The sequence below is a fragment of the Canis aureus genome, chromosome 13 (assembly GCF_053574225.1).
Source record: "Canis aureus isolate CA01 chromosome 13, VMU_Caureus_v.1.0, whole genome shotgun sequence".
Lineage (NCBI taxonomy): Eukaryota > Metazoa > Chordata > Mammalia > Carnivora > Canidae > Canis > Canis aureus.
The window spans coordinates 21,592,614-21,607,198 of NC_135623.1; the positions used below are offsets into that span (position 1 = coordinate 21,592,614).

General features: G+C 43.8%; 1 protein-coding gene and 1 long non-coding RNA gene across 5 annotated transcripts in view; one reads left to right on the forward strand and one right to left on the reverse strand.

Annotated features, from left to right (window-relative positions):
* Positions 1 to 14,585, forward strand: part of TESK2 (testis associated actin remodelling kinase 2) — a 146,467-nt gene that overhangs the window by 126,336 nt on the left and 5,546 nt on the right. For 3 of the 4 annotated variants that reach the window (XM_077845192.1, XM_077845194.1, XM_077845196.1), the window contains one exon: positions 6,114 to 6,260. The exons of the other annotated variant lie outside the window; for it this stretch is intronic. In XM_077845192.1, coding sequence (XP_077701318.1) covers positions 6,114 to 6,260 — 147 coding nt within the window. The remainder of the gene's footprint in view (positions 1 to 6,113; positions 6,261 to 14,585) is intronic. 4 annotated transcript variants of the gene reach the window in all.
* On the reverse strand, positions 1,979 to 6,420 carry LOC144282068 (uncharacterized). Its single transcript, XR_013350429.1, has 2 exons — positions 2,668 to 6,420; positions 1,979 to 2,230 (listed from the first exon to the last, which is right to left on the reverse strand). It is a non-coding gene; the product is annotated as an uncharacterized LOC144282068 (long non-coding RNA).

Here is a 14,585-nt window from a genome sequence, read left to right on the forward strand (position 1 = left end):
ATCCCTTCTCTCTACTTATACCTTATTCAGGAAAAAGAAAAAAAAAATGACTACTAATCTCTTCACTTTATCCTTGTGTTCCTTTTGCACAGTGTCTTTCTTATCCCCAGTCCTACATGTTGGCTTCCATGAAATGGAACTGAATCCTTAACAGGGAGTGATTAGTCAGGCCGATGTAGGGATGGGGGAGGAGTGTTCCAGGTAAAAGTACCAGCAGTGTGTGCAAATGTGCAAGCAGGAAGGGGTCAGACCTTTATAAGCAAGAGTGAAAGGCTTTATATTCCATGTTAAGTAAGGGTTGTGGGTTTTATCCTAACAGTAGTAGGGCATCATTGAATAATTTTAACAGGGGATTAGCTTCAGGTTGGCATTTCAGAAGGAGTATTTTGGCTGTATTATGGAAAATGGATTGGAATGAGGGCTAAGTCTATTCAAGATACAAAAAAGGGACAAGCAGACTAGTTAGAAAGCCAATAGAATAACCCAGGGAAGGGGTGATGAAATAAGATATTGATAGTAGGGAGAATGAGTTGTGTCCTATGAGCTAAACATTATACTGGACCTACTTTGTATGCTTTATTTCTTTTAATTACTCCCTGCCTTTAATTAAGCACGAAATCCTGTTGCTTTTACCTCTAAGAAGTCTCCAGATATTAACCTCCTTTCCATTCTTGCTGTCATTGTCTTATTCAGCTCTTCCCACCTGAATGATTCCAGAAGCCTCCTAACTGTTTCCCTGGCTTCAATCCCTGACTTTTCCATACAGTTTTTACATTACTGGTAGAATGATATTCTCTATATAGGATATACATTACTGCCTTGTGTGATAAGAAAATTGTTAGTTGATTATCACCTTGACTGGACTGTGAACAAAGGACAGGGACTGGCCCCACTTAGCTTTGTGTTTTCACATAGTAGATTTTCAGTGTTTGTGTAGGTGGATGGATAGAGAGATGGATGGATCTTCCTTAGGACAGCCCTGCTAATTAAGTAGTAGCAAATTATCTCTGTTAGTTGGATAGCAGCACATTTATCTGCCTTGGGTAAATGCCCTAACTTCAGGCCAGTTGGGTAGATTTTTCAAAAAGGAGTAATAATTCGTACAGTTGATATTTTCTTCAGAGCCTCTGAATATGCCTTTGAACCACTATTCGGGGACAAGCTTGCTGGTTACAGGTATCAGTCCATTGATAATTCAAAGTTAAAAAAAAAAAAAGCAAGCATTTTGTCATCTTATTCTGATTGGTCATGATTGGGTGAGGCCACTGTAGCTGACTAAACTCAGCAGGAATTAGGAACAAGATCCCTGGATATAGGGAGTGTTGCCTCATGGAGAGATAAGGGTTGCCTAATGCTGTTCCAGAATATTCTCTATATGGGTATGTTTATGTATCTGTCTCAGAATTGGTGCCATCAGAACTTATGGGGATATATGGGAAGAACTATTTTCTCGGCCTACACAACTCCCAGCTATCTTTTAGTATCCAACTTAGATGTTACCTCCTCTCAAATTTTGCAGATTCAGGGAGAGTCACTTTCTACTTTCAAACCTCAAGTATTTACCTCTGATAAGGGTTATTGGTATTATATACTTATATCTGTATCTTTCGGTGGACTTCTTTAAGGTATAAACTGTTATTCCCACATTTCATATACCCACATTTACTATGTGTAACAGACTCTTCTAATCCCAGAAGGAAAATAATGTTGATGTAAACTGACAGGTTCTTACTGTCATATGGGGGTGACAGGAAATGGAGAAGTGCTCACTGAATGGTTGTAGAAATAACTTTAATTGATATTCCTGAGTGGAGAACTGAGTGTCCACTAAACAGAACCTGTGGCGATTGTTTTTATGGTGATAACATACGATTTTTTTGCATACATAATATTGTTTAGCCTCCAACACACACTTATTTATTGACTGCCTTTTGGGAGAAAAGTCTTTAATGAAATCAAGTGTCAAACACAAATTGGATGGTAGAAGCTCTGTTATAATATTTTATTATACCATGGGTGGGAAAGGCAGGTTTTGGTGTAAAGTTGGGGAACCAGTCACTGAGAGGTACTCAGGTACCTCTAACACTTGATTGGCTGACATTATAGTTTTCTGAGCTTGACAGTTTAAAAGGGACAACCATTAAAATGTAAAAACTTCTCTCTCTCATAGATGATTTAAATGCATTGCCAGTGTCTTAGGTTGTTTTGAAGAGCTGCTCAAGAGAGTGGTCTGGAAGAAAACACAGTGAAGCCTCTATTAACCTCATCCTGGGAAGTTGAATGTGCAAGCACAGATCTTGCTTCTGCTTCCCACACAGGGATTTGTTCAGAGGACACACCAGCTGAGCCTGCACTGGGAGTTGCTTTTGGGGAAGTGAACGTCCCAACTAATGGGCACACAGAGTGTGTAGCAACTTAGAAATCTTCCTTGTTGGCAGATCTCACACTTCCTTTCCTCATACACGCAAAGGTCTTGAGACATTCAGAAGTTGTGGTTTCTGAAGGCCCCAGAGGCTTATCAGCCCCTTCTAAAAATATTCACCAAAGGCAGGCAAGAGAGACAGGTTGTAACAGTAAACTCCATTTAGTTTCCCTCTCTGGTCCTGGTTTGTGCTTCTTCCATCTTGCTTGGGAAAACCAGAGCCTACTAATGGTGTGATTCCTTACCCTGCCTCACCTTTCTCCTCTGTCCTCCCCCTTCTGCCTGGATTGATGGATTTCTCAGGTCTTCAGAGACATTCTAAAAAGGGTAAATATGTATGGTATGCCTGGGTGGCTCAGTGGTTGAGCGTCTGCCTTTGGCTCAGGGTGTGATCCCGTGGTCCTGGGATCAAGTCCCACATTGGGTTCCCGACATGGAGCCTGCTTCTTCTGCCTCTGTCTCTCTGTGTCTCTCATGAATAAAGAAATAAAATCTTAAAAAAAAGAAAAGAAAAGAGTATATATGTATGTTTCTGAACCAGAATCAGGAATCCTGACTTAGCCTGGCCCAGAGAGAATGCAAATACAACCTTTTATTTTATTTATTTATTTTTAAGATTTTATTTATTTATTCATGATAGACACAGAGAGAGAAAGAGAGTCAGAGACACAGGCAGAGGGAGAAGCAGGCTCCATGCCGGGAGCCCGAGCCCGATGCAGGACTCCATCCTGGGGCTCCAGGATCACGCCCTGGGCCAAAGGCAGGCGCCAAACCGCTGAGCCACCCAGGGATCCCCAAATACAACCTTTCATTGTAATTTTTTCTGCTTGGCCCTCAGTTGGAAAACTTCAGTGGCTCCTGAAGTCAGGCCTTCCATGTCACATTGTCATCGTATCAAAGAAGTGAACCACCACCTTTTCAGATCTTCCTGACCCTCAGAACTAAAGAAATTTGCGTGATTAGATGTCTGCTATATTGCCCCCAAGTACCTTGGAGTTTGCGAGTTCAGTTTCTTTTTAGCTAATGGTCTCCTCAAATATGAACCATGGACAGATTCAACTAAAGAGATGAAAGGTGCTGTGTTGATGCTGCCATTATGCCTCCTTTTGAGATTTCCAAGATGGATTATCAAGCAGAATGAAGCAGATTGACAGGTTTCCCTTTTGAGAAGTTAGGTGTATTTTTAGCCGTTTCGTCTGGGCCTGATGTGCCTCATGCAAGGATGTGAAGTCCTGCATTGTGCTGCCCCCAACTGGTGCTTTTTGGTGCTTATGTTACCACATCATGACATCTCAGATGATATGGCACTTAAATTTTTGCTAAGCCCTTTTACATTTTTGTATTAGATTCTCATAATGACATTGTGAGTTATGTGGATCAGGAATTATAATATCTATTTTATAGGTGGGAACACTGATTGGATAGCCTCATTAGTTGATTTGCCCAAAGGTAGTTGTTTAGAGGCCAAATTGGACTAAAATTCAGATATCTTGCCTGCTATCCCTTTAGGTTCCCTAGTCTTTAGAAAATTCAGTATCACCCCCCCCCCTAAAAAATCGGTATTAAGAGCTTAATTTTAGGCTTAGGGGAATTTTCTATTTTTCTCTCATGGAAGGAAAAGGCAGATAATATATCATGTAAGGTTTGAATAAATTCATGACCTAATTGGCAGAAATTTTTGAGCTCCTGTTCTGTATGAGGCTCTTTGACTCAGATGCTGTGACCTGTAGCTGATGTTAGGTTAGCTAACAGGTAAAGAACATGGACTCTGGGCCAAACTGCCTGGGTTTAAACCCTGGCTCTTAACTTCTAACTGCCTCTTATAAAATGAGAATAATAGTATAATTATTTCATTAGTTTATGTGCAGAGTGAATGAGATAATTAATGTAAAGTTCTTAGACTAGTACCTGGACAGAGTAAGCACTCTGTGAATATTAGCTGTTCCTATTGGTTGTTTTGTTGCTATTGTTGTTATTATTACTCTTACACTTATTATCATCTCTATATAAATACATTTTTTGCTTTTTTTTTTTTTTAAAGCAAAGCAGCACTTCATGGGTATATGGAAATGATGAAAAGCCAAATTTATTGGAAGAGTACATCTGCACATAGTTTCTCTATAGCCTTATCTTCTACTCTTCTGTTCACTTTGGTCTTACTCTAGTCTTTATCATAGTTTCCTGTGACTTAGTTGTAAGTCCAGTGGACACTTTTTGTGCTCACCTTACTTTTTTTTTTTTAAGATTTTATTTATTTGTTCATGAGACACACAGAAAGAGAGAGAGGGAGAGACACACAGGCAGAGGGAGAAGCAGGCTCCATGCAGGGAGCCCAATGTGGGACTCGATCCCAGAACTCCAGGATCAGGCCTTGGGCTGAAGGCAGGCCCTAAACCACTGAGCCACCCAGGCGTCCCATTCGTGCTCACCTTACTTGATCTGTATAGCACTTGATACTTCTGGTCATTTCCACTTTGGAATGTTCTCCTTCTTTGGCTTCTATGTAACATTCTTGCTTGGTTCTTCTTTGCCTGCTCCTTTAAATGTTACCATTCCTTAAGATTCTGTTAATTTCTCACCTTATATGTTAACCCCTGGACAACTTCCATGACTTGGCTTCTGTGACCACTTCAGCTCAATGTTGCTGCCTCCTAAATGTTGGTCTCTACCTCAGACTTTGTTCCTAAGTTTTAGGCTCTTTTTAAGACATCTCCGCCTTGGCTGTCCCACAAGTCCTTTAACTCAACATATCCTCACTGACCTCACTCTTTTAACCATGCTGCTGCTTCTAAAAACCTGCCCTTCTCTCTATTTTGTAGATATTTAATAATGGCATCCAGGGACCAATAGCCCAGGATCAACCTAGAGATTTTCATTGCACTAATCCCCCCAATCCAGACAGTCATCAAATTTTGTGTTTGTGTGTTGTTGTTTTAACTCTGCCATATAAGCCATGTCTTGAATCTTACGCTGTTCCAGTGTTTCCACTATTGCCTTAACTGGGGCACCCTTCTTTTACCAGGATTATCGCAATAATTCACTGTTTACCCTTCTCCTTACTCTCCATCTAATGCATTGATCATACCATTGCTTAAATAATCTTTGAAAGCAAAGATGAAGATTTTGAAAAGCAAAGATGAAGATTTTGCTCTTCTGCTTAAAAGGCTTATTTTGTTCCAACAGAATAAAGTCCATATATCTTAGCAAAGCATATTGGCTTCACCAAGTTTCTACTATTTGCATACTCTGACTATACTGAGTGTATTAGTCTCCTGAATATACCATGCTCTTAATCTATAACTTTGCATATACTGTTCCCTCTGTATGGATTGTCTTTCTTTTCTGCTACCCCAGGTCATCCTTTTGATTCCCTTATTTCCTTTGTACAGCTTCCTCTGACATACCCAGATTGACTTTCTAACTTTATCCTCTGCACTCATGGCACTGTCATACTTGTCCAAAGCTATATTTTAGCATTTACTACATGATATTGTTTGTGCCCCTTAATGGATTGTCATCTACTCAAAGGAAGGGTCTTTGTATGCAGCATCTACCGTAGTACCTGCAAAATAAGCCTTGAGCAACTTTAAAAAAATGTTTTTTAATGTAGAATCTTTATCCTCTAATGGTTTCACCACCAGCCTAAACGTACCTGACAGATGATGGCTGAGTTTTTCCCTTTGTTTTGCAGTATATCAACTCTGGAAATCTGGAACAGTTGCTAGACAGTAACCTGCATTTGCCGTGGACTGTGAGGGTGAAACTGGCTTATGATATAGCAGTGGGTCTCAGCTACCTTCACTTCAAAGGCATTTTCCATCGGGACCTCACATCTAAGGTATGAAGGCATCACTTGCACAACTCTTGGAGACACTGTCTTCCATTACCAAGAGAGCTCTGTTAAGAAACCAATCATTAGGGCAGCCCAGGTGGCTCAGCAGTTTAGCACTGCCTTCAGCCCAGGGCGTGATCCTAGAGACCCAGGATCAAGTCCCGCATTGGGCTCCCTGCATGGAGCCTGCTTCTCCCTCTGCCTGTGTCTCTGCCTCTCTCTCTCTCTCTCTGTCTCTCATGAATAAATAATAAAATAAAATCTTAAAAAAAAAAAAAAAAAAGAAACCAATCATTAGGGACGCCTAGGTGGCTGTCAGTTAAGTGACTGTCTTCAGCTCAGCTCATGATCCCAGGGGCCTGGGATGGAGCCCTATGTTGGCTCCCTGTTCAGGGGGGAGCCTGCTTCTCCCTCTTCCTGCCCCCTCCCCTGCTTGTGCCCTCTGTTGCTCACTCTCTTTCTCTCTCTCTAAAAGGACTAAATAATTTTTTTTTTTTAAAAGGAAGCCAAGGGATCCCTGGGTGGCTCAGCAGTGGAGCGTCTGCCTTCAGGTCAGGGCGTGATCCTGGAGTCCCGGGATCGAGTCCCACATCAGGCTCCCTGCATGGAGCCTGCTTCTCCCTCTGCCTGTGCCTCTGCCTCTCTCTCTCTGTGTGTCTCTCATGAATAAATAAATAAAATCTAAAATAAATGGAAATAAAAAATAGAGAAGGAAACCAATCATTAATGAGCTTTGAAGTGATGGAAATCTCTTATAGATTTAACATTTAATCACAGAGGTTAGGGATGCCTGGATGGCTCAGCGGTTAAAGCATCTGCCTTTAAAAAAAAAAAAGCACCTGCCTTTGGCTCAGGTTGTGATCCTGGGGTCCTGGGATTGGGTCTTGCATCGGGCTCCCTGTAGGGAGCCTGCTTCTCCCTCTGCCTATGTCTCTGCCTCTTTCTCTCTGTGTCTCATGAATAAGTAAATAAAATCTTTAAAAAATTATAATAATAATCAGAGAATACACCTTACTATTCAGTGCAGCTAGTCCTTAGAAAGCCAATATTGGCTCACAGCAGGTACCTTTCAGTGCTGAGCCAGGCAACACGTACATCTTAGGAATCTTGGTGCTTGACTCTGGTGTGAATGAGTGTTGCAGGAGCAGTTGACAAGGGAGGGTTAAGAGATTCCTGCCTATAGGAGTGGCGGTGGTCAAGCCAACTGGGAGCCTGTGGCTTAGAGCTCTCTCATGGCCTCCAGGAGGTATCTCTTAACTGAGAGCAAGAGTCCACTGGCTTGTCATTTGAGTGCAGGGCTTGAGGGGCCACGACGTACTGACCCATTTTCTGCCCGTTGGATTGAGTTTCTGCCCTTCTGCCAGTTTTTCTTTGGCATCAGCTAGTCTCTTGCTGTCCAGATTGCTCTGTGACCAGGTTAGAAAAGGGTTGCTTTTAGAGGAAGTTGGCCTTGCTACAAGGCAGGCACTTGAGGGCCAAGTGGCCCAGGACAGCACCATGACAAGGCTTATATAAATAGTACTGTTTGATCATTGATGTGGGAACTATAAACCCCCTGATATGACTTCTGTGCAAGAGCAGATTTAAAGTCTAGGCAGGGCAGCCCAGGTGGCTCAGCGGTTTAGCGCCACCTTCAGCCCAGGGCGTGATCCTGGAGACCTGGGATTGAGTCCCGCGTCGGGCTCCCTGTGTGGAGCCTGCTTCTCCCTCTGCCTGTGTCTCTGCCTCTCTCTCTCTCTCTCTGTGTCTCTCATGAATAAATAAAATCTTAAAAAAAAAAAGTCTTCTGGGGAGCTAGAGAGGAGTTTTGTACTTGCCCAAGAATAGCTGTCATTTCATTTTTCACCCTGAACACCTACAGGTGCATACATACAGCCATGCATACACAGATTCCTGCACTCCTTCTGTCATGAATACAAAGTTTGCAGAGGTGACACATGGGAACTGTACTCTCAGACCCAATAAGGCTTAGAACAGTAAGTCCTTGGCTACCTCACACTACAGTGGTTCCGGTGTTCCAAACAGCAGTACTCCCCCTAGCCATTGGTTTATAAACTACTACAGAGAAAAGAGCTTTGGGGAAGTGACTGTAGAGCCCCTGGGTGTGGCAGGGCCATTTGTAGTCATCTGCACTGTTACTGTAGCAGCATTAAGATGGCAAGTGGGGGCTCAACCGGTTGGGTGTCTGACTCAAGTCATGATCTCATGGGTCATCAGATTGACCAGATGGTGAGAACAAATGACATGGCAACCTGAGGACAGGTTGGGAAGTGCACTATAAAGAATCTCAAGTTTGGGGGATCCCTGGGTGGCTCAGCGGTTTGGCTCCTGCCTTCGGCCCAGGGCGTGATCCTGGAGACCCGAGATCGAGTCCTGCATCGGGCTCCCTGCATGGAGCCTGCTTCTCCCTCTGCCTATGTCTCTGTCTTTCTCTCTCTCTCTCTCTGTGTCTCTCATGAATAAATAAATAAAATTTTAAAAAAAAAGATTCTCAAGTTCAAGAAAAACAAGTGGATTTTATAAGCCAGACTATCCAGTTGGAGAGACTGTCCATGTTCATTGCCTTTAAATCATCTCTGAACTTCTGGTAGTTTTCTCTGAATGTTTCAGCCTCATTGTAACGGTGTTGCAAGGATTAGGGAGAGAGTTGTATGTCCACACCAAAGCAGGTGCTCCCAGGAGACCTGTGTGGTGGTGACAGTGACCATAAGAATGAGAAGTCCCAAGGGATAAATAAAGCTAAAGGGACAGAATAGGGCTTTGAAGTTTCCAAATGGTCTCATTGCCAGCTTTGAATCTGAGTTTGTTTTTTGTGGTTTTTTGGTTTTTTTTTTTTTAATCTGAGTTTGATTTCTTTGAGGACTGTAAGAGGTTTACTTCTGTTTTCGTAGTGTACACCTCATACTGTGTGATCTGTTGTGCTGTGTCTCCCACGAGTATACAAGTTTCTCAAATGCTCCTCTTCCTCACCTTTGTATTCCTAGAACCTAGCACAGAGCCTGCCAGGGCAGGGACTTCCTGGCCTTCTTTCAGAGAATGCAGTTGATAGCACAGAGGCCAAAACATCTGCTTGAGAACTTAGATTTTGAGTCCTAAATCCAGTTTGTCCCACTTCTCCAAATGACTTGAGGGCTCTTGGGACCATACTATGCCCAGTCTGTAAGGTAGGTTCTGTCCTTCACTTCACAGGAGCCATCAACCTGGGCTTCTCAGATCCGAGATGACAGGAGGGACTTACAGTAGTGAAACATGTTCGGGTGGGTAAGCAAGGGCAGAGAGAAGCAGATACTTTTTCCAAGTGATCCTGAGCCTTATAGTAGAGGCAAAAAGGATCCCTAATTTCCTATCAGAGTGACTCCTAAAAATAGTGTTTCCTTTGCAGGATTCACATGTCAATGGTCGCTGCAACGCTTTCAAGAGTGAAAAGTCAGGACATCTTGGTGGCTCAGCAGTTGAGCATCTGCCTTTGGCTCAGGGCGTGATCCCGGGGTCCCGGGATCAAGTCCTGAATTGGGCTCCCTGCATGGAGCCTGCTTCTCTAGGAGTATGGATTATGAATTGTTACCTCTATTCTTGGTTATTGGGTTTTGATTTTTGGTTTTTCATGAACTCCAAAGAGGCAACTCTGGTGATTGTACCAGAGTGAAAAGCTCATTCAGCTATGGTCTTTGGCTATACCACACATCTAGGGAGGGGGAAATGCCAATCTTCAGAGACTGAAGAGAGCATGAATTAGAGTTGAATGCTGGACAGATGTAGATATGAGTGTTAAGACACTGTAGTGTTTTTTTTTTTTAAAGATTTTATTTATTTATTTGACAGAGAGCACAAGCAGGGATAACAGGAGAGGGAGAATCAGGCTCCCTGAGCAGGGAGCCTGATGTGGGGCTCCATCCAGGACCCAGGCTCAGGACCTGAGCTGAAAGGAAGTGCTTAACTGACTGAGCCACCTAGATGCCCCTCTTTTTTGTTTGTTTTATAATGAGAACTATCAATAGCTTTTTGGAACCATTCATATTGTGCTATTAGAAAAAATAGTATTGGGGACACCTGGGTGGCTCAGCGGTTGAGCATCTGTCTTTGGCTCAGGGTGTGATCCCGGGATTCCAGGATCAAGTCCTGCATCAGGCTCCCCGTGAGGAGCCTGCTTCTCCCTCTGCCTATGTCTCTGCCTCTCTCCCTCTCATGAATGAATGAAGAAAGAAAGAAAACATAGTATGGCAGACATGGAAATTACTGGAACTCAGTCTTTACCATCGATGGGCTCTAGTTAGAGTCCAGAGTTAGTCTAGTTGGAGAGACAGTTATGTGAAGATTACTACATAAGAGCTGTGGTAAAGATATAGGATCACAGGGTGGGATAGATGGCAAGGGATGGGACACATTGCAGCAAACCAGATAATCTTTTAAGAGACTTAAACCATAGCAGCCTCTGGAGCATTTAGAAGGGGAGGGCATTTCAGTCTCTGATCTCATTGTGCTGTGAAAAGAACCTCTTAACCTTTCTTGAGATGTAGAATCAATACTTTTCTCTGATCCTAACTGGATTTACGGAGTGGATTGGTTGAGGGTGAGGGGAAAGAGCTAATGGCACATCGAAAGCCATTTTGTTGTTGTTGCAGAGATTCCTTTAGCTTGGAAGTAACATTAACAAATGAACTTGGCATTTCTCTACTCAGGTGGTTTTATTCAGTGCTAATACTGACTGTGCCGCTGTCCTAGGAGACCTAGGAACTGGTCTCAGGTGTCTACTCGGGCCCAGTTTTGAAGGATTTGTGTTGGCTTCCAGAAATGCATTCATGGCCACCCTTTTGAGTCTCTTGTCAGCTCAGTTCCCACAAGTGGAGAGTTGAATGTATGTTTAGTGTATGCCTTTAACACATGTGAAAAGAAGCCCAATTGTTTCAATTATCTACCCAACTTTCATATAACAAACTTTTGCTAAGCCCTTTCTGTGTGTGTCTGTGCAGGTTTGAGACACAGAGATGAATGGGATCATTCTGTCACTAAAGAGGCAAACACAGAAGTCTCCCTGCTATAGTGTGAAGAATTATAATAGGGCAGAGGACACAGAGGAATGAGAGCCAGGCAGCAGTAGTGCCTAGGCTCCTTTTTGAACCTGAAATTAGGAACCTCTCACTTCAGGGAAGTCTGTTTGAGCCTCTGTTATGTCTGCTGCTTACTCTAGGCAAGGATTTTTTTTTTTTTTTTTTTTTTTTTAAAGAAGGAGCGAGTAGGGGAGTGAGGGAGAGAGAGAGAATCTTAAGTAGGCTCCATGCCCAGCATGGTGCCTGACCTGGGGCATGATCTCAGAACCCTGAGATCATGACTCCAAAAGCAAGCTGGACACTTAACTGAGCCACCCAGGTGCCCCAAGTACACTTTTGAATAAAGTGTTCTTCATCCTCTATGTAATGGACCTTGTACCCCACACAGCCTGAAAATTGGTCTGGCTTCTTCAGAACCCCAGTGGTCTGAGCTTCATATTTTGTACTCTGTAGCCACATAGTCTGTACTAGGGCCATGTCCAGGTTGGATGAGAAATGTAAGCCTTGTTCTAGATGCTTTTGGAATAGCCAGCATTTGAGCTAGTGACTGGGGTCCCAAATGCAGGGGTCTTGGTATTGCACACAGTGCTGCCTTCCCCCTGGGCCTGGCCCCTGCTGCTGTCATAAAACTACACTGCTCCTGCCATAGCTTTGCTGTCCCCAGGGGAAAGCTTTTCAGCCTCTTTCTGGAGAAGGCAGAGTCATGTGAGAACCCTTTAGAATTAGGAGACCTGGGACTTTACCACTTAGAGCTCTAAGTTTCATTTTTCTTCTCTTAAATGGAAAAATCTCAGATCTGCACACCTGACAATGTTGTTCTGAAGAACCATTGGGATTGTGTTTGTGAAGGATGTTTTGTAATTCTTAGGGTGCCGTATAGATAGAAGTGGGCAATCTTTCTCTTACCCAGGGGGCTAGGAAGTATTCTCTGGGCCATCTCCCTCTTTTTATTTTTTTAATTTTTATTTATTTATGATAGTCACAGAGAGAGAGAGAGGCAGAGACACAGGCAGAGGGAGAAGCAGGCTCCATGCACTGGGAGCCCGACGTGGGATTCGATCCCGGGTCTCCAGGATCGCGCCCTGGGCCAAAGGCAGGCGCCAAACCGCTGCGCCACCCAGGGATCCCCCATCTCCCTCTTAAGACATCACCGCTTTCCTAAAGCTTATGGTCTATGGCCATCGGAGACACTATGCAAACACTTTCATACCACATGGTAGATGCTAAGGTTACAGAGAGGACAATGCATAGGATGATTTTTTAAAAGGTATTTAACCCAACTGAGGGTTAAATATGAGCAGGCTTCTTGCAGGAGATGGTGGCTGAGCTGAATCTTGAAAATGGAATTCCACTTATTAGTAAGTTGTGTGTGTGCACGCACATGCATGTGCACATACTGGGGGTCTTGTGGGGGGGCTTTTAAATAGGGGAGTAACACAGATTTACATTTTACTAAGGTCATGCTGGCAGGAATGAGGAAGGTGGATTATGGAGATCAAGCCTGGACCAAGCCAGAGAGACCAGTTAGAAGAGCATTGTTATATTCAGGGGAAGAATGAGGAGGACCTAGACTAACGCAACGGTAGTGGGGATGAAGAGGGAGGGGCTGATTTGAAAAATATTTAGAAGCTAACTTAGTTGGAATTAAGAGTAAAAAATCTAGGGTGAATCCCAGGTTGCTAGCTTAGCAAACTGGGTGGAAAATGGCAATATCAGCTGACCTAGAAATACAGCTAGAGCTTTAGATTTTCAGGGGAAAAGGTTCATGTTTGTTCAGGTTTGCATGTATGGAGTTCCATATGGGTAATCCAGGAGATGTCCAGAAATGGACTGGATATGCAAATCTGAAGCTAGAGGAAAAAGGTCAGGTGTGAGGATATATATTTGGGAGGCATCAGCACAAATGGAGCCCGAGAGATGTAGGCCCAAGATAGAACCCTGAGAGCATCAGGTGGGGAGAGCCTGCATAGTAGCCAGAGCTAGAGAAGGGAGTCTAGAACTGTAGTGTCACAGAAGCCAGGGGAGAAGAATCGAAAGGGAACAGGAATAGCCTCTAGCCTCTAATACCTGGTCTCTTAGCTCCAGGACCACAACTGATTATTTGCTGCATGCCCCAATTTTTTTTTTTTTTAGATTTTATTTATTTATTAGAGAGAGAGAGAGAGAGAGAGAGAGAGAGAACATGGACAGGGACAGAAGGAGAGGGAGAAGTAGATTCCCTCCTGAGTGGGGAGTCTGATGTGGGGCTCCATCCCAGGACCCTGGGATCATGACCTGAGCTGAAGGCAGATGCTTAACCCAGGTGCCCTGCAAGCCCAGTATTAATATGATTCCTGAATCACATATAAATGTGTTGAAAGAAGTAATCAGCAGTATTAACAGCAGAAAGCTCAAATATATAAGGACTAATTTTGTCTATTGAACTTAATGCCATAGAAGTCTTTGGTATCCTCTGTAAGAACTCTCAGCAGAAACCCATGAGGAGGGCAGCCCTGGTGGCTCAGCAGTTTAGCGCTGCCTTCGGCCCAAAGTGTGATCCTGGAAACCCGGGATCGAATCCTGTATCAGGCTCCTTGCATGGAGCCTGCTTCTCCCAATGCCTGTATCTTTGCCTTCCCCCCCCCCCCGCACTGTGTCTCTTGTGAATAAATAAACAAAATCTTAAAAAAAAAAAAAAAAAAAAAAAACTCACGAGGAATGAGTGGGAGATAAGGAAGTAAAAACAGCCAAGTGTGGTCAGCCAAACCTCACTAGCCTAGACTCCATTAAGGGCAGGCTGGGAGTTTGTGGAAAATCCTACAGGGGCTAGTCTATCAGGGTCCCTCCCCATTTTCTTTGTCACCTCAGATACAGACTCCTAAGTTTGGTTCTTTGGGTTTGCAGTATCCCATCTTTGTCTTTGGCGCTGATGCCCAGCTGTTGGCTGTGAGAAACTACAAGAGGGGCAATGGTCACTCTCCAGACCAGAGGCAAACTGGGTAGCCTTGTCCCATACTGTGGGGCCGCGATCATCCCTGCCTTAGCCCTTTCTCAGCTGTTCAGAGAAACTCCTGGGAGGCCACTGACCCCTACATGGGTGGTTTGCAGTGAGCGGACAGATGCCTGTGAGCATGAAGCTGGGCAGATAAACTGTACAGCTTCAACAAGGCCAGTGCACTGTGGCCATGTTCTGGTCCTTATCTGCTCCTGGGCTGAATCGACACGGCTGTTTCTGGGGGCTAGAAAGCAAATAGTAAGTAGGACTTTAGACTGAGCCTTGGAGCCAGGGCCTGAGTTGTTGGTG